The sequence below is a fragment of the Bombus affinis genome, chromosome 16 (genome assembly GCF_024516045.1).
Source record: "Bombus affinis isolate iyBomAffi1 chromosome 16, iyBomAffi1.2, whole genome shotgun sequence".
Taxonomy (NCBI): domain Eukaryota; kingdom Metazoa; phylum Arthropoda; class Insecta; order Hymenoptera; family Apidae; genus Bombus; species Bombus affinis.
The window spans coordinates 6694248-6715099 of NC_066359.1; the positions used below are offsets into that span (position 1 = coordinate 6694248).

The 20852-nt window shown below is 32.7% G+C and overlaps 2 protein-coding genes across 4 annotated transcripts in view; one reads left to right on the forward strand and one right to left on the reverse strand.

Annotated features, from left to right (window-relative positions):
* The window catches only part of LOC126925624 (beta-1,4-glucuronyltransferase 1), a 58033-nt gene extending 44223 nt beyond the window's left edge, over positions 1-13810 (reverse strand). Inside the window, exon 1 of the mRNA XM_050741390.1 lies at positions 13278-13810. The gene's annotated coding sequence lies outside the window, so the exon portion shown is untranslated. The remainder of the gene's footprint in view (positions 1-13277) is intronic.
* A 3035-nt stretch (positions 13811-16845) lies between these two features.
* On the forward strand, positions 16846-20802 carry LOC126925627 (carbohydrate sulfotransferase 4-like). Of its 3 annotated transcripts, XM_050741395.1 has the most exons (8): positions 16846-17013; positions 17699-17746; positions 18115-18248; positions 18318-18553; positions 18625-18823; positions 18897-19076; positions 19181-19515; positions 19591-20802. In XM_050741395.1, exons 1-7 carry the CDS (start codon positions 16894-16896, stop codon positions 19500-19502), a joined length of 1239 nt encoding a protein of 412 aa, XP_050597352.1. In that variant the 5' UTR covers positions 16846-16893; the 3' UTR covers positions 19503-19515; positions 19591-20802. The 3 variants fall into 3 exon arrangements, with proteins under 3 accessions (XP_050597352.1, XP_050597351.1, XP_050597353.1); XM_050741394.1 differs by having other exon boundaries at positions 19181-20802; XM_050741396.1 differs by lacking the exon at positions 17699-17746 and having other exon boundaries at positions 16851-17013; positions 19181-20802.
* Positions 20803-20852: the final 50 nt, after the last annotated feature.

Genomic DNA, 20852 nt, shown 5'->3' on the forward strand with positions numbered 1-20852 from the left:
TTTCAGACGAGAGAACGTTTCCCATCGATTCATTCAAATATTTTCTTTGCCCGAGAAATATCTTTATCAAAGATATGTCTTTCCCTTTCCAGATGTATATGGGTTGCCAACTAAGTGGTTACGGATTTTGTCACTAGGTGGTATTGACAAATCCATAATCACTTAATTGCCAACCCAATGGCATAGAATTATGTATTTTTTCAAACTGAGAATTTTCACTTCCACGTGTGATTTTGAATTTTTTAATGTTCATGCAGAGCAAGAATACCATCGTATTACACATATTATAAATATTCCTTATTTATTATTTCCTCACAAAAAAAAAAAAAATGAGAAATTTACATGGCCTTCTTCAATGTTGGACGAATATATGATTCGTGGCAATACCATAATAATCGAATCAATATCTTCGTTAAATCTATACTTCTCTAAAATTCAAGCATCGATATAATGTTTTATATTTGTCGAAGGTACGCTGCAAAGAAAATAAGAGGGATTTGCGTTATGGAAACTCGTGGAAATAGCCATTGAAGCATCTATACGATAAATGTTCAAAGGCACTGAAACGAGAAAGGAAAAAATAGAAATAGACTTTTAATGTTGCGAAATCGTTTGCTCTGATATATCTTTCAATTGGAAAGTCAAATACGGATTCTAATTGGAAACTCAAACATTGCGTTTAATAATTGGATTGGAAAGTCGAGCTGCGCACTACTACCTTCTGCAAACAATAGGACACGTATTATACTTCTTGCATCTTCTACGAGCTTTTAGTCGTAGTTGTGTATTTGTGAACGAAGATTTCGACTATTCACAGGTAAACTCTATTATTTGTCGAAGCATCGACGATGCCTCGCGAAGAGAAATTTTCATACAAAATTTTGTATAAAATCGTCGCTTATATTTATGACTATCGTTCGTATGAATTTCAATACCGATGAATTTACTAATTTTTTTAATGGAATTATACACGGCGATTCGTATAAATCGAATAGGTCAAATTTATATTGTAATTGCAATTAGAAATATCTTGCAAATTAACCATTTCCCAATCACTGTATCTTTTTATATAAAATGTTAAAGGAATTTGATCAATATATTATAAAAACAATTACATTTAAATTAACGATGTAAAATTAACGTACCGTGCGAAATGTCCGATTTTGTCGCAACAGTTTTCGAAATTATCTTTTTTCAATCGATAAACCCTTTTATCTTTGTAGATGTATATAAGCGTGAAAAAAATTAGAATCATATCTCAAGGAAAACACGTATTCTGACTTTGACATACGAAAGAGAAAATTCTCAGCTTTAAAACGTCAGAAAAATTGCAAACATCCTGTATAATAGTATGCAAGTACATTGACCGATAAAGCAAGTTTAAAATTCATGTTTATGTATAATACTTATTATACTGCATTAATAGTACCTTGTCGTAGTGGACATCTTTTAAAATATTGATAACACTTGCCTATATTACCTACCTAATTTAATTGTTTCTGTCAAATATAATTCTGTTTTCTAAAATTTTGGTGTCTTTTATACTAGTTATCCTCAGAGCCTCATTTATACCTTTTCAGAGGACCTAAACACAACATCATTATGAGTCATAATTAAGTTTTAAAATAAGACCACCTAACCTTAAAATGTTCTTTTATCCTTCACTGTATCTGTTGATTCAGAACCACAAATAGTCACCAAATAACCATCGTGAATATATCAAATCTAAAAAGACATCATAAACCTCACAAAATTTCCGAAAAATATCCCTATATCGAGTCACCAAGGAGCAAAAAAGTCCCAAGAACGTGCGCTGCAATTTCTCTGCGAAGAATTCTTACCCTATCAGCCTGTTAGCCGAGTTCAGAACCACAAATATGTGATCTAGTAACCATTGTGAAAGTTCACGATCTAAAAAGAATTCCAGTCCTACAAAATCGTCAAAAGGTATTTCAATATCGGATCACCAAGTAGCAAGAAAGGCCGAAGAAGGTGCGCTGTAGTTTCTCTGCGAGAGATTCTTACTATTGCAGGCTGTTAGCCGAGTGTAGCGGGAAAGTGTGCTGAGGAATCCCAGGGAACCGTGAAAATGGGGAAAGTCTAAGAGGTCTGGCCACTTTCTTCGTCTTTAAGGCGGCCGTGCATTCTTTTCCAGTAGTCGAAAGTAAAACTGGCCGGGCCTGTGGGTGTCAGTAGGTCGGATGAAAGTGTTACATAATCGTTACATCAGGCCAGTCTATCGTGCGAATGTATACGCACGTGTTATCTTCGAATCAGGATCACACAGATGGCATTATCTCGTTATATCCAAGAAACGAGAATAGCAGACAGAGAAAGAGAGTAGCAGAGGAAACAGATAGAGTACGGTGAAGAAGAGTCGTGAAAGTAATCACGCACTTATGTACATACTTGGGAAGCTTGTTGATACGCTTCTTAGGAAAAGAGGCTGTTACTAGGCCGGAGGAAAATAAAAAAAGATAGCTAATTGAATTGTTCTAGAAAGACATCTAATACATTTTTTTCTTTTTTTTTTTTTGCGAAACTATACATCTTTTGGAGCCAATAATTTCTCTATGAGCAAGTTCTTCTTAGAACTAATTTTCATTCTCTATGAAGGTGGCAGATTGTTTAGAAGATTAGTTTGGGAAACATATGAACTTGTGACACATCAATTTCATAAAATTGGAAAAGTATTCTTAAAACTATTCAATTTTCAATCCAAGTACCTTGATGCCTTTTTTTTATAGAGAATAAAAAGACGTAGCCAGTAGTCTGTAACAAAATGTATAGTACCATTTGAAGCCATTAAGGTCCCTATAAAACCTTTGAAACTCCTACACGGCTCTGGCAGATGTACAGTGGCTCGCGAAGGTATTCGTACAATTTGCTACAGAAAACTTGTATGCGTATAATTGTGCATTTTAGATGAAATATTTTGAAATTTCATTAGCGTTATAACGAAACTCGATTGCCATTATTACATTCAGTTTGAACCCAATCTAAAAATATATACACGAAAATATTACCCCATTTGATAGTTTTACAGTTCCAATTCTCATAAACAAAATGTGTTGTAAAAAAGAAAAGTTCCTTGGTTTCTCCCCCTAACCCTTCGAATGTTACCGACAAGTGTGTGTACCTTTCAGTGGATATACGTTGCTATATTTCGCTATACCGTATCGAGCATTGTGTGTAATACGTAAATGGAAGACATTGTAATCCTGTTGAGGGAAGGCAAAATAAAGAGAAAATATATATATATGTACTTATGAGCAGTACTATAAACGTGCTGAATTATCTAGGAACACTTAGTGGGTATTCAGCGACTAACTGACATTGAATATCTTTGGTAAATCTACTGTTAAAGTAGCATGATCTCTTAAGGATTTAACGATGCTCTGGAAAAGGGAATCGGTGCGGTAAACCAGTGTCGAACAGATAAAAACGGCGTCCCTGAACGTCATCATCATTATCGTCCGCTCAACTTTGCGTCGACGTAAGACAGAAGGCCGAGCTTTCACCTTAGTCCCCGTTTCTAGTTTCCCCTTCCGACGTGTTGGACGTCAAGGTCGTTTCGAGGATGTTAGTCGACCTCTGCGTCATTCCGGATGGAATATGCATGCCTGCCCGCTACCAGCCAACGGATAGCGTATATACTCGGCTCCGGTAAATATTTAATAATCTGCCAGCACGCTCCAAGAGACGCGCAGAGTTCTTTGTACTTATGTAGGTAACTCTTTAGCCGTGAGAAAAAAGAAGTATCGCGTATCTGTCGTGCTGGATGAATCAGACGATGAAGTACGTTGTGTGCGATAATCGAGAACGTTTTGTAAGTGTAGTGAATAATCTTCTAAATATTTATTCATAGGCATATCTACATATTTTGTATGGTATCACGAGACACGCGTTATGATGGGACAGGATGGTATTCTACGCACAAAAATACGTCAAAAATCTAGAGCAATGTTTTTTCGTTTGACGTCTCGTTTCCGCGAAAATCAAGTTGGAAAATTTGTCGGGTATGTACGCGTTTGGTTAACTTTGAATTGGATAGGATAATTTAATGGGAGGTTATTCTACGTACAAAAATGAGCAGGAAATGTGGAATAAAGATTTTTCGTTCGAAGCTTCGTTTTCGAAAAAATCGAGTTTGAAAGTTTGTCGGATATGTGTGCGCTTAAGTAATTCCGAATAGTAATTGAATAGGGACAATACGATAAACGGTTATTCCACGTGTAAAAATAAGTCGAATAGAATTTTTTCATTTGAAATTTCCATTTCGAAAAAACTCACTTTTTCATTCTCAATTACGTTAGACTCCAAGATCCTGAATTATCTTTCTGAATACAAAACTTTTTTAATTTATTTTACTTTTATATGGAACCTCTCTCGCCAGTTTACTTCATCCTCGAGCGCTGAATTAGTTCAAGATTCGATAATTTGCTCGTGGCCACGAGTATAGGGATTCACAGACGAAGGAACTTTGAAGGATTCCCTAAGGACCCTATCAAGCTTTCTCTGCTACTTCGTTGTTTCTTTAAGTACTGATTAGCGAAGATACTCCACTTAATTTCTTTTCTAGGTGTTCTGATGTATTCATAATCCATGGCTACTTGATAGTTAACGCGCCCCAAGGTGGTCGTATTAGGAAACGAAATATAACAACATAGTAATTAATGATGTGAGAGCCACAGAGACCATGCGGTTGATTTTATCAAAGTTCCCTTCCTTCCTACTCGTTTCTTTGAATATTAATCAACTTGGGCGCAGTTGCACACCGCAGCGTATTTCCTTTGGGGATTTATTTTATTCAAAAAGCTCTCAAATTCAATTTTCATTTTTACCCAAGTCTTTGCATTTTTCTTATTTTTACACCGAGATAAAATTTTTGGGTAAAGTTTACTTCCATTTCGAAGAGTTAAAAATTTTGAAGCATTGAATTTTACATTTTTTAGTAATAGCTGACATTTCGATTTTTAAGAGATATCAGTTTCGAATTTAGAAAATTCGCAAACGAGCGTTAATTTTGTTTCAAAAATTATTTTGAACAAGAATCTATTCGCAGTAAAAATAATAATTATTATAGGCCAATTCCAATTTGAATTTGGGGTTAGATTTTACTTAAATTATGCTTATTTTGAATATCTGATGTAAATAAATACATTCGCAGTGAAAATAGTACAAGTATTAAATCAGTATCGTGGTCGTAAGTTAGGTTGGGTTTGACATTAGAGTATTAGAGTTTCGGGTTAGGTTAAGTTTCGATCAAACTTGGGTTAAATTCGGTGAATCTTCGGCTAGGTTAGGTTAAATTCTTCCTTCGCTATAATATTGCCCTAATGCTGTTCGAGAAGATAATTTCTTCGAAAAAAAAAATTATGTCCAAATTAAAATTGAAATAAGCTACAATCAAACTTAAATTTTTTCAAATTCAAAGCTGGTATTTTTGAATTCATATAGTCGAATATCATAAAAAGAAACGTAAAAATATGTCAAAAATTTGTAAAACTAAATTTAATAATGAACTAATAATTCGTTAGAATCGTAGGTACGGTTGAGTATCTATCCTTATATACATGAAAGAAGCGTCTTTAGATCAAATCTTCTACGGTGAAAGACGTGCGATATTAAATTAGCAATTTTTTTTATCGATAATTACTGGACAAGTCGTAGCAAGACTAGAAAAATATCTCATATAGGTTATACAGTTATATTTGACTTCAATTAAGAGTAAATAGTTCAGTTTACATTGAATTTAGATTCGATTCGAATTAGATCTAAACTTAATTTAGATTAAGCTTAAATTCGACGTAAATTAAGTCTAAATTTACTATGGTTTTGATTTAAATTTAGTTTGATTAAATTTGATTCAAACTAAATTTAAGTTAAATTTAAATTTGAATTAGATTCATCTTATATATCCAAAGTTAGGTTAGGTTTAACGAAGAAGATATTACGCCTGATTAAGATCTAATTTTCGACACTGTCATTTATCGAACACTTATGTATAACCCATTTTATCTAATTTCAATTATACGTTAAACGTTTCCTTGCAAAATCAAAAATTCATTTTTATAGTATAATATATGATTATGAAAGTGACCTGCGTCATATATTTTTCGTTTCGAGATATTTAAAGTTTTGCGTTTGATGCATGAACTGAATTCTGTTTAACGAAACAACAACCAACTCAATTAAACGCTTCAATTTCCACTACATAGCAAAAATGATTTCAGGTTACTGGTGTAATGAAAATAGATGCAACGCAAAATAACTGATAAACTCATTATTTTTAGATTCTCGACTTAGGTCACTTTCATAATCACCGGCGCATGCATATTAAATACAGTATAGTACACTATACCATACTATATTAAGCATAGTAAGTAAGTACTAGAAACTAAAACAGTTTCCACTAAAAGTTAATTTTATATCCAATTCGTGTCAATATTCATATTTTAAAACAATATTTTTCCATCTTTTTACCTTTCCAATCATCTGTTTCGATAAAACCAATGAATAACTGAACGCACTATAATAGTCTACTCTCCTTTTAAAAGCTAAAATTACTTCCAATAAGTTAAGTTTACATTCAGTTTGTACTAAATATAAGATTCAACTTCGAAGTAATTTATTTTCAGACTTTCTTCAATTCTATCTTTCCATATATCTCAGTTAAGAAACCGGAATCTCTATATAGAGATTAAGATTAAAGATTATTTTTCTGACACTTTCCAATAAAATCGGTCAGGTTCTCTCGTTTTAGGGGAGCTATGAAAAGTAGACTGGAAACGATCTACTTTTACGGCAATTGGTCGACGCTAACCCCAATTTCACGTATCACGGACAACGATGGTGTCAAATTACAAACACCGTATGGCACACACGTGTCGTAGCCCCGGTTAACCACTGTGCTTCAATATTTTAACTCTTTTTGACCGAAAAACAATCTCCCTATGAGGACGCCATTTTACGTAAAACATGCTTTGCGTACACAGCCGTATATTTACTGGTTCTTGCATATACTTTATTTGCTTTTGGCGCTGGCCAACGAACAGTTGCTGGCAACCTGGACTTGGTGAGTAATCCGACTCCCTAAAGAAGGTAAAGTATTTCACTAAATTCCCCGGTAATATTTTTACCAGGAAATGTTTGACAAAGGAAAATTTAAACTCTGATAAAATGAAATTTTATGCAAGTATGGTTAACACTTGCATTGGGACGTTAAATTTTGAAATTAGAAAATTAGAAACTTAAAAGGTTTAACGTTAGAAATATTGTAAAGCTAAAAACATAAAATTAGAGAAACGACTAGCTTTAGAATTTTAAATTAGAAAAATTGCCACCTGAAATTTGAGAAACTGAACTAAAGTTTTGGATTTAAAAATTCCAAGTTAAAAGATTTTAGTTTAAGAGCTTACAAATTGAAATATTTAGAATTAAAAGCTTGTAAATTTTACTATTTAAGATTAATAGATCCCAAATGAAACAATGTTTAATCGAAAAAATTTGAATTACAGAATTCCAAATCTAACAATTTTCGATCAAAGGATATCAGATCCAAAGATTAAAAATTAAAGAATCCCAAATTAAAACTTTCAAAGCAATGCAATTAAAATTGTTAAGAATCCTACAAATTTTAAGGACTACAGATATCGGAAGTTCAAGTATCGATCTAACCTCTAACGAGTAGAATATATGTACAGCGCAACCTTGTTCCCCTGAATTACGTAAATCAATTTTTTAGAATGTATTTGCGAGAAAAGCGTCTGTTAAAGCAAAATTATTTCGTTTCATTGGTAAAAGGAGCCGACGATAATCTTATCCCGCTTGCATTTCTGGTTACTGTATCAGGAATCTGCGATTCTCCTGTTAGGAATTTGCCTGCATTGAGGAAACAAACGAAGATAAGCCAGAAATGCAGAAATTTATGCGGCAACTCGGTAATCCACTCGATAGGGTCAGTTCGTTTCTATAAGAGAGAAAGACACGGATAATGCGCACAGCCGCGAATATCAATAACTGAGCAGCATTTAGTATTGCGTATACCATATTGATTGTGAGTCATTTTAGCTGGCTAGGGAAAAAACCAAGGAGAGTCAATGGACAAAACGCGGCTAACAGAACTTCAACGAACCGGTTAAAATAATTCTCGTTCTAAACATTTCCATTCCACTACTTGTTATTTATTATTCGTAGTCCTCACGCTCTGCGAGTTACGGATGACTTCCGGTTACTTCTTACAATAATCACTTAGTCTTATTTCCTTTCCATTATAGATGCAAATTCCAAGGAACCGTTGTTGAAAGATGTTTTTCTGAAACTTCCCTTTCTTGACCCTGAAACTTGCTTCCCGATTTGTTTAACTTTCTGTGTCAATATTTCAGCTAAATTAAATTACAAATATTGCCATTCCATTATAAATGTAAACTCCACACGATGACCAATAAATGGTCATTTTTTGCAAAGTGAATTCCTTTCTCTGTAATTTATTTACCCTGCAAGGTTTTATTTTATGTGTCGATAATCAATATTTATCCATGCTATTTTTGACAAAGAAAGATACCAAACGTATCGTTGGATTTCTTCTCATAGTTGCAATATTAAGAAATAGAGCTCGATGCTTAGTGAAAAATGATATTAAAAAAATTGCAAACGAAAATACGCCAATACAACAATGGCCCTTAATGGATTAAAATACGAGAAAATAAAATTACATGGTCTTTGAATGTTAAATAGATACAATTCACTAGAATGTTATTTACAATAAACAAATTAAATAAGTTTTATTTGCAGTCGACGGAAAACAAATTAATTGAACTGGAAGTACCAAGGAAGAAGTACATCAGTAAAAAAGCGTATTTTTATTTGACGATGCATCGAAAAAGTGGAATTATAATCGTCGTCGGAAATAATGCATACAGTGCGTGGATGAATCAACGGACGAGTGCGCTCTCTATCGATTATAATACTCCCATTTCCCCCCGAACTTATTCAACAAAGCGAGCCAGACGGCACGCAAGCTTCGCATTTGAGTATTTTCTACACAGTTCATTCACTAATGCTTCTCACGGGGTCGACTTATGCGCGTTGCCTGTCGAGGACAATTACCTTCCTTAAATCACGAACATTCTCAGCGTATTTCGAGTAAAAGTTGCTATAATTCCGGTTATTAAACTTCTCCGCCTACCAGAAAAATGAAACAACGCGAATAAACCGGAGGACAAAGGGACACTGTAAAAACATGATGTAACCTAACCTGCGTTATACACCGTTCTCGATGCAACGAAAAAGTATAGTGACTTTTCGTCGGTAATTTATCGTCAGGATCCTCTTGCACAAGATTTTATCAATTATTAATATCAGTAATTTAACACTTTGTAAATTAACATCAGTAATTTTATAATTTTACGTTAAATTAGATAATCAGTTGATTTATAATTTGTACGATTTGTTTGTAAAATTTTGTTACTATTGAATTTGTTACTATTATAGAAGATAGTGGTAAGTTGTAACTCGTGTCTTGTACAATTTCATTAATGATTGTTTAAGTGTACAATAATTGCTCGCTGTTAACAGTTTGATTGTATAAGAAGGTCCTAAGTGGTACAATGACGTTTGGTTATTAAATAAGAGATAATTATTCTATTTAGGTATACCACATGTAGGTATTTCTCCCTAGATCACATCTTGTAGTTTTTTAAAAATCACTAAAGTCAATATTGCGCAAGTTGTTTTGTAGACTCGAATTTAGGAATTGTTTGCAGTTGAAGTTACAGAGTTACATGTTTAAAATTAGCAAGTTTTACTTTCGGTTTCATGGGTTGCGGTAGTAATGCTTTAAATCAATATAGTTAGCAAGTTACTAGTCCATTTGCGTTTAAAACAATTTTTAATTGGCGATAGAAAAATATTATCGAACTTATTTGGATTTTGTAAACTTCAATATTACTATTATAATATTATTAATATTAACATTAAAATTGAATTGTTGTAATAATACAGAGACGGTTCCATTTCGTATTATTCTTAGTTATTTTCCTTTCACTTGATGAAAAGGGGGGCTAGCACAGAGTGATAGTTACTAAAATTATAAAATTCTTATACAATCATATAGATCATAAAATTATAAATCCGCATATTGTAAAATTACATAAAATGACATGATCTTATAATGAACTGAAAATAGGCAACTTGATGTTAGATTTTACCCTATAGAATTTTACTTCATTACATCATTGTAATTTAAAAAAAATTGCGCTTCGCATTATTTTTTACTAATAATAAATAATTAAAGTGAATTTATTCTACTAATTTTGCATATTTAGCATATAATAAAAAACTTTGTTACTACTACCATATATATATAATGTTCAAAGTTAGGATAATCTAGGGATCGATTCTTAAGTCTGAAAATCGAGTTTATTGTAACAATACTTAAATAAAATACAGAGGTAAACAACAATTAATAATAGTTAATAACAATAAATAATAATGAATAACAAAGCTTTGTCTACCTGAAAATCGAGACTCAATTTTCCACGTCCTAAACTACCACTCTTCTTCTGTCAATCTTCAATACTCTAAATAAAATTTCCTTCTTGTGACCGTGTCTATTTCTAATGCTCGAAATCCTTTTTCTCTAACCGTCCGTCTATGTAATGACTGTTTGGCAAATTGGTTATCCGTAACGACAAAAAATGTCACATTGTCCATTAACAGAGAAAGTCCTTTTGTTTATCCGCGTTTGAACTTTTAGGAAGTTTACATATATATAAAAGGATTTTGAATCTGAAATAAATACAAATCACTAGGAAGAGAATTTTTTAATAAACCTTTCAATTACTTAATGTCATAAATGTGATATTTAACTTAGTCCCTTATCTACACTATATGCAAGTATATTCCCAATTCTTGTCACGTACGGTATTACGTCCGCAGATTTCGCATGCATAAGATGCTATTCTTATTTAACTTTGCGCAACGATAAAAAAAAGAATGATAGTCTAAATATTTATTAGAGGCTCGAAATAGCGTCATCGACGATAACCTCACTATAAAACCTTAACCTCAGTAACTGTATGTTTAAACAACATGTATATAAAACAAACCGGTTTCAATTCATTTTAATTGTAGAACGCCATAATGTAAGCAGGATATTAAATTCCCTATGTTTTTAAATTGTAGATATAAATTCCATATTTTTATTTCAGTTATTTTTAAAACACAGTAGCTCTTTATTGTTCGTATTTAATATTATTCTAGCATCGATAGACTTGAAGTATGCTTGACAATTTTTCGATTTTCCCGAAAACCAAGCAAATACATGAAAAAAATTGTATTTTTTTTCTATATTTTTCATTCATTTATTTATGTAGAACCGTCCTATTACCGATTGTACCATGTTACTAGAACAGCCCATATATTTTGTCAGTATGGTAGGATTGCGTATAGGGTTAAACGGAATCTATCAAAAACTTTTCATTTCCATTTCTATTTACTGTCTGGCACGATTGCACGGAATTTCATAGTACATTTTCCGTCATATCGTTTCTCCTGCACCGCATTGCGAGTCCCGATTCACCGGCAGTTTTCGTTTTTACCGTTTGGACTGTGGCCAAAAAGTGGAGACACGCAATTAAATTTCGGACGAATAATCCCTGGCAAGAAAATTCGGGGGAACCGAATAAGGAGACGAGAAGAGGGATAACCTATCACTTTATGATTTTACTTCGCTACTTCTTCCATTTTTTTATCATGCGTGCATATCTTCGTCAGAAAAATTACGTTACTAAGGAAAATTGAAATTTAACCTCAATCTCAATTCTCGCGTGTTAAATTAAAGTTGATCCCACGCTATCGATACTTATCGATTTACGAGCCCGATATACGTATGAATTTATTAAGGTTATCTAATCTGTGAAATATAGTTTTTCCCTCCTTCTTTAGAAATAATAAATTCAATAAAGATAATATTATATCGATTTATGGGCTGATATGTAAATTTGTTAAGTTTGCCCTCTTTTCTCTCTTTTTTTAAACTTAGTTTACATTACATCAGATTATTACAATGTTTATAACACTAAAGTTATTGTGCGTATTATAAAATTTGATGTATATAGTAAATTTTCTAGATAATTAACAATATCAACTTATTAAATTAAAATTTTGTAGATATTTTTGAACGAAATTAGCTGGAATTTGCAAACCGTTATTAGAATCGATTTTACGCGTGTCAAATCTTCCGATGAATCGCATGGTGACCGTTATACCTTGAAAATCGAACATACATACGAGTGAAGTATGAGTTTAACGACCCAGTATTCGCTTCTCTCGTTCGAAAAATGTAACAACTTCTCAAATCCTATTTTTTTTAAAAAGGTAAAAATATTTCAAACCCCTTTTATTGACGTATTTGAGGTTATAAAAAAATCTGCAACGCCAGATATTAGAATATTTAAAGCATAATAAATTAATATTTATCTGTTTGAAACAATAGAAAATCTATAACGTTAAGAATCCGGATTTTTATTAACAGAATTGCGAATGTAAATTTCCTAATCCTAAATACAAATTTTTACAAAAAGTGTTAATTACTCGTCATAATATTCATTATAATAAATTCCTATTCGACATACGGAACAATACAATTTACTATTAATGCCAGAATGTAATAATTAATTATTATTATTATCAGATAATTATCAATGATTTTCATAAAAATTGTCAATAATCGGAAGTAATGGAAAGAAAGTTTCTGGCATCAAAAGTAGTTAACGGCAATCAGAAACTATTTTCGCTGTTCATAATGATTATCGATAACCAGCAAAATTTTCATCTTCTATATTGTATAATGATTATCTATAACCAAAATGATATAAATTCAGATATGAATTCTTATACTATAACTATGTAAACTACAGATGATTATACAAATTTCAAATTTTATAAATACAACTACAAAACTACAATATGACTTGAGGAGAGATTATGCTCATAAATGCATAAAAATTCACAGTCTAACCATACATCTTAAATTTTTGCTATAACGATTATAGTTTTGATTCATATTTGCTGAGCTACTAAATATGGGGCCAACCCCTACACCAACAAGTATTAGATACATTTTGACCCATCCTAATTTACCCGGTACAAACAGCGCCACGACCAATCCTCATCAAAACACTGGGTGCCTTGCTCCGAAAAAAGTGGTCAAACCAGTTGCACCGCTAAAATTCCATCTGAATTCAGATCCAAAGTGAAGCGAAGGAACTCACCGTAGGTCTCTTCAGCGTGACATCTCCGTGGCTGAGTGCTTGGTAAAAATGTCGCGCACGATTTTTCGACCCTGTCGCCGACGCAGCGGAGCCTAGCACAGTGGAGTGCCACCAAGAATTATCCCAATCACGTCCAGTCACAAAAAGCGGGGAACAACGTGCATACTGATGATGCACGGTGCTCGCGTTCCACGTCTCTTTCACCGGCGGACGATCAGTGCCCGCTAGCCGAAACTCGCGTGGATTCACGTTTATTCCACGCACGACGATCACGAGGTCTACGCAATTCGAGAATATACCCCACGACGTTGCAGAATGCGTATGTTCGGGCTGCTCCGTAGGGGAGAAATACGCCAGCATATAGAGACGAACAGATACGACGCGTGTAAAGACGCAACCAAGACCTTAACGATGCGAGGACTCCGAAAAATCCGAGTCTAAGAGCGTGACATCGGATCAAAAGAGAAAGGGAGACGAGAGAAACATGCGATTCAGAAGCGTTACACCCCTCACAGCGACCGCACTGCTCGAGCAACAGCATCCGACTGCCTTGCTGGGCCCATCAACACCATGGCCAACCCCCAGGCAGCTGTGGCGACGTCTGGCGTACTTCCGTGAATTTCACTGATAGTCGACAAACTCCTCATCTTCCTCCAGTTTCTTGACGAAATTACAGTCTTCCGATTTGGTTGATATTCTGACAATAAATTCTTTGGAGATAAAAGAAGTGTTTAAGAGAAGGATCTTCGAAGATCTAAATATTGAGATAACTTCTCAGTTTTCCAAACTGAAACCAAATTTTCTCTTGTTTCGTCGTAAATCAATTTTTCCTTATATATATGATTTTGCATATCATTTTTCATTTAGGATTTATTATATTTCTCTAAAGTTATTTCTTTAAATCTATTTCTCTAAACTGGAATGTTGTTTGATGATCGATTTTTTAGCAAGAAAAACATTGTTTTTGTTTAAAGGAAATCTATTTTCAAAGTTTTGCTTAAATCGGAGCAGAAACTTTTCCGAAAGAACAACCATTTACTTTATATACGATTTGTTGTGCACGGTGAAACTTTGTTTATATGAATTTTTCGAGATACATATAATTCGCTTATTTTCCTCGCTATGATTTTTCAGATATGTCGATTCAACCTGTAAGAGATAATTCAATTAGGCTCAATCAATCATTCAATCAACTTAATACGTGTAAAATTTCATTCGAACAAATGAAGTTTATATAAACGGAGTTCCACTGTAATTGGAAATTTCTTTAGAGATTTAGTTACAGATGTTTGTTGATGAAGTTAAGTGGATTATGTATAGTTAGCGCTGAGTAAAATTAGGACTGAACTTCATTTTGAGGAATTCGAAATTTGTAACCTTTTTTATTACATATGATAAATTTTGACGAGTGGAGTCAAAGAATACTAGTTTTAAAACACAGATACCGTTATTTTAATAGTTATTAATATCATAAGTTTACGCAAGTTGGACGCCATATTGATTTTGATCGGTAAGGTCATCATCGTAATACCGACTTGTCCCGCACAGTAGATTTTTATTTTATCCACTATCAGTATAAAATCTCACTCACTTATCTGAATTATTTTTTAAAGTAATTTACAAGTTGACGTTAATAGCAAATTAACTGTGTGTAATCACCTATCATAAAGTGCATATCACGTTTATCTCTATTCCGTCTGCACTCTCACGACTCAATTGGAACTTGAAGAAATATCGATTCATTCTAATATTTAAGTATGTACATAATACTATTGTAACAAAGATTTTTTAAACCTACAAGTATTTATTCGTTCTGAAGTTCGAAAACAGCTTGCAGAAATCATAGGTACATATAATATAGACAGACCATTATATATTATGAGATTTGTACATATTTATGGGAAATTGAAAAATATAAAAATACACAGAAAGTTCATAATATGCAAAGATATATAAAATGCCCAAAGTATAATACTTTTTACAATATTTAATGGATAAAACAATCTCCTACCTAAATTCCATTTTTTTAATTATATTCATAAAAATAATTATTTGCATAAAAATTCACAGTTATGAAGTAAAACTTGAGTATTGAATTTCATTCGGATTTAAGAATACACAAGTTCACGAATTTTTCGAATACTTGTAGATGTCTGTTATGGATATAATTACATATGTGTGTTATAGGAAAGTTTAAAATTTCATTAAAACTATTATAAAATTCAGCTATCATGATTATATTAGTAAAATTTGAAATCAATCTGAAAATATACAGAGAAATTACAAGATATTCATAAAAGTGTTCAGTAATAAATTTCAGTATTTATTAGGACTATATTTATTTTACTATGTGCGTAAGGTGGCTGCTCCTACTGCTATATATTAATGTTTTACTAATTGAATAATGCAGTAGATAATCTTGTAATTTCTATATACACTCTCAGACTGGCTTCAAATTTGTACAATATAATCACAATAGTTTTATCTCATTAGTGTTAATGGTTTCAAATTACAAATATTTTATATAACGTTTTACGTTAAATAACATAATATTTTATATTTTTATGTAATACGTACAATATGGACATAAAAGCATTGTGTAGTAAATGTTCAAATATTTTCATAAGCCAGTGTAAATACATATTTATATATTGAACTCGACGCTATCGCTATCTGCCTCTACTAGATCCTACATACACGTGAACCCGTGGATCATGTGGTTACCTTATGTTAGCCGCAATACGGGCCTTTTTGCGTCAGTGGACCATGATGAACGTTACACGATGGTCGTGTGCTTCCCGTCGCTACTTTAAGATGTTAAGAAAAACGTGAGGTCTTTCGACAGTCACATAACTCACAGCTGGAAGTGTCCAAATGCAACGAACTGTTTGATCCCGAGGTGAGATCTCGCTGTTGTTAGAACCATTTTGGCCATGCAGCAAATCATTAACATGTCTGGCGTTTTATTTCGGTGCTGATATTTGTTTGAAATTTATTCTACATCAGCTGTTTATATCACAACGTGGTTCGACGGAGTAATCATTCTCTGCCATGGAATAGTAATAAAAATATTACCACGGATTTGAAACTTCTGTTAACGGTATACGACTTCATAACAAATTACCCGAATCATTCACGCGACGTTAATTGGCCTTTTAATGCGATTTAATGATCTTTAATCATGTAGGTGAAATTTCTACTTAACGTAATTCTCGTATATATATTAGCTCCACTTTGTTTTGCTTCTTATTGTTGCTATTAATTTTAAGATAAGATATAGTTTGTGAAAATATTTAAACAGTTGTAGAAGTCTCTTATGAATATTTTATTTATGTTATAGAAGCCATTTTAAAATTTCATTAACACTGTAATGAGACTCAACTATCATAATTGTACTGGAAATAAAAGATAAAAGTATAACTTATACATATACATTTATGCTTAGAATTTAAGTGTGTATGGCATGTAGAATACTAGTCTTTATATCTATAAAGTTTGTTTATATCTTATCAGCTTGTGATATCATTAATGAGCAGAAGTCATAATCAAGAAACGTTCAATGTTCCATTCGTACAGTGCTACAAAGATATTTGTCATATTCCATAGGACCAAAAGGATGTCAAAACGACTGAGCTTCTATGGTCTAATAGGCCTGGCGTCCCTTTGCATCTTCTTCTTAGCATTTAATCAACGCTACAGCAGCTACCTTGAGCATCGACTGCAGCCGGTGATATCGGTCAGTAAAAAATCGGAGGTGGGGATTGCTCTAAATTGAGTCACGCCAAACACGCTCTTTCTGACGGTAAAGTCTAACTTTTGCACCTAACTTTTTCCCACTCGTACACTAACAATGAACTGCCAAACCATTGCAAACAGTTACCAGCTCTCTTTCTCCCTGTTTCCACTATTTCCTTCCCTCTTTTTTTGGCTCAAGCAGTATTAGATAAGATAGACACTGAAAATATTCTGCTTAATAAATCACTGGGGTAATTTGATATTAATCTTGTACAAAAAATTAACAAAAACACTGTAAATATTTTAATATTCTACAGTCATTATATATTAATGCACAATTTCTTTTATATCAGAGTAATAAAAGTTTGGAATGATTACTTATGAAAAAATGGCTACAAGGAAAATACGAGCATATATATGAGTAATGAAGCTTTCTATTCTTTTATGATTTTTTATGTCTTGCATGTTTCGCACAAATTGACATCCTTCTTTGCACTTTTAATTTTCTTTTTACAATGTACATGGAACTCTATTCACTCTACTAGCATATTTTGGATACTAATGCACTACCTATATAATGAAAGAGGGAGAAAGATATTGTCCTAGTTACATCAGCAGCATTATCGTGTTCACAATATACTATGCACTTTCAGTATGCTAAACTATCCATATTTTCTTCAATATAGGATGTGGAAATAAGGCCACGCATCACCAAAATTCAAGATCCAGTAACGGTAAGCAGAATGCACGTAGATTTACATAAACTGTCAGTTTTGTTCAGTAGAATATGTATTACAAGCTGATTTCCTTTGTATAAAATAAAAGGACATTGAAAGAAAAGTGTCAGAAATGATAAATAGAATTTAAAGTAATTATTATTTTTTTCTTTTCTTTCTTTTATGTTTGATATGTTCAGGTAAGTGAATATTTATCTTGAGATTAATCCTTTCAGTCACAATAAGAGATTAACAGTTAACACATTTAATATGGTAATGGAGACAGAAATTACAAAAAAATACCCTACTATTTTTGTTTGCATTGTGTGGATGTAAAGTGTATAAATGGAAAAAAACTTTAATTATAAATTATGTGTGCTTTATAGGCATATTTTAGAGGGTCCATTGAAAATGTTACACTTTCTGAAATACAAGAAGTTGTTGATCAACAAAGAAAAGCAATTGAAAAAGAGATGGAAGGATACAAATATCCCAATGGAAAATATGGAGTTAATGTTAGGTACATTGATTTTCATTTCTAGAGTTAATATACAAAACTTTCCCTGTGATTATATAATAATTTTTGCAGTAAGCTAGAAGACTTAGTATTAGAAAAAGGAGGGAGACCCATGAGAAGTGTGATTTTAACAAGCTGGAGAAGCGGTAGTACATTTTTTGGAGATGTAATCAACGCACATCCGGCCAATTTTTACCACTATGAACCTCTTCTTGATTTTGGAATTGTACAAATTAGGGGGCCACCACTTGCTGACGAAGCTCTTAGCAACCTGGAAGCATTATTAAGATGTGACTTTAGTAATCTTGGTAGGATTTAAGTTAATACATAATAGAGATAAGTATTTTATCAGTATAATTATCTAAAAAAATATTCTTAGATCGATACTTGGATTATGGTAAAACGCATCCTTGGGTCTTCAATCATAATACTCACCTATGGAAACAGTGTCAGATTCACAAAAAAATTTGTTGGGATCCACGATTCGTTTCGAAATTTTGTAAATTATTCCCCTTCCAATCGATGAAAATTGTCCGTTTAAGATTGCGCGCTGCAGAGAAACTCCTGGAGCAAGAAAAGTAAGAACGCAGCTCAATTTCTTTTCAAGTAATAATGTAAATGCGACAAACCTCAAAACAATAACTTGTTCAGTTTAGGAATACGTTTAGTTCTATTGATTCGTGATCCAAGAGGAATTTTACAATCGAGAAAGCATCGAGAATGGTGCCCGACCGAACCAGATTGTTCTAACCCTGCATTAGTATGTGCAGACATGGTTTCAGACTTCAGTGCAGCTGTTCGACTAATAAAAAAATATCCACGTACCTTTAGGTATACTTCTCTTTCGCAATGAATATTATCTACGTTAATTAACTACATTCACAATGACAGATACTCTACAAATATTTCAAAATAACATTCTTTTTATTTAACAGGGTGGTGCGTTACGAAGATTTATCTGTAGACCCCTACAGACACGTGAAGGAACTGTACAATTTCTACGGCTTGGACTTTCACGTGAACGTAAAGAAGTTTTTAGATACTCATACAAAGAACGACGTGGGTGGTGTCTCGAGCACGTTTCGAAATTCGAAAGTGGCACCCTTTCATTGGCGAACAGATCTTGACTTCGAGGAAGTTGACGAGATACAAAGAGTGTGTGCGGCTGCAATGCGGTTGTGGGGATACGTTATGGCGTCGAACTCCAGCCATCAAAAGGATTTCGATCCTCTCACCGACTACCAACTACAATTATGACATGTGGCATAGTGTACGATAAATGTCTAGTATCTGTACGTAACTATTACTGTGTAGAGTGGTTATAATTCTTAGCTTATTTGCACAGATTACTGAAATTATCACAAGTGCCCTCATTCATCTTGAAAAGGTGGTGCTGATGGCTTGTCTAGACAAGCACTTTACTGATCTGTTTTAGATTAGTAAAAACAAAAAAAAAGAACAATGAAAAAATAGCAAATTATTGGACCTCATAAGACCAATGGTGAAACTTGTTCCTTAAAAAATTTAAGAGATGCATAAGTGCTCTTCATAAAGAACAGTCTCAATCTAGAATCTTAGACCAGTGTATTAGGTGCGAGGATTAGAGGTTCCTAAAACCCTGGTACACAACAAGGAAATATCCATATCAACGCAAATATTAAACGAACCTAAATAATAATCTTTTTTAGAATTCAAACTTTAAACGTCGCGATCTTGGTATATTAATGTAACCGTAACACATTAGGATTTTCCACTGAGATATTAAAGAAAGAAAAAAATATCAAAATATCAAACATTTGCATAAAATCTTACTTTTCATTGGGTCTTCAATAAAAGTCTTATTTTATTACATTATTTTACTGCGTAATTTTAATTCTTTTGAGAATGCATATATGCATATGTAATTATTTTTACTTGCAATACCGGTTATGTAAATGGGCCAAATTTTAATACTCTTGATTCGCAATTGTTATTGTTTCTGTCTTACACTCTGATATTGTTATTGTTTCTTAAAAAAGTGTGTAAGATCGAAATTTCGAAATTCGTAAAATAAATCTGTAAATAATCAGTACTAGTTAAATATTGGTGTGTCCATTGTTTTATTATGCCTGAAATATTTTTCTTTGAGAATAGTTTCCACGTAACCGGCCTTGAAGCCAAAAATAAATGGTAGTGTTTTTGCATTAATTAATTACCTATAATTTCGTAAAAAATTGTGAAATCACAAACTCTTATTCGAATCGCTATCAATTATTTTTACTATCTTATTAATTGTATATTTTTTACTCAATGTACTATATAGCTATTAACATGAATTTTTAATAAATGTGTACATTATACTATTCTAATATCTTTAAATCTTTGAATATGTAAATTCTGCAATAATTTGTTTGCAAAGCAAGCAATTTACAAAAGCAATTGCCCATTAGCGTTAGTTAAGTACAAGTGCTCAACATAAAATATGATTTCTTTGTAATTATAGGCGCACTTAAACTCACTTTTAAATTAACAAATACTCGTGTAAATTCCCTCGAATTATATATCGGATCATTCAATATTTCTTCAGTTTTAATAATTTTATTTTCTACCATAATTCTTACTAGCATT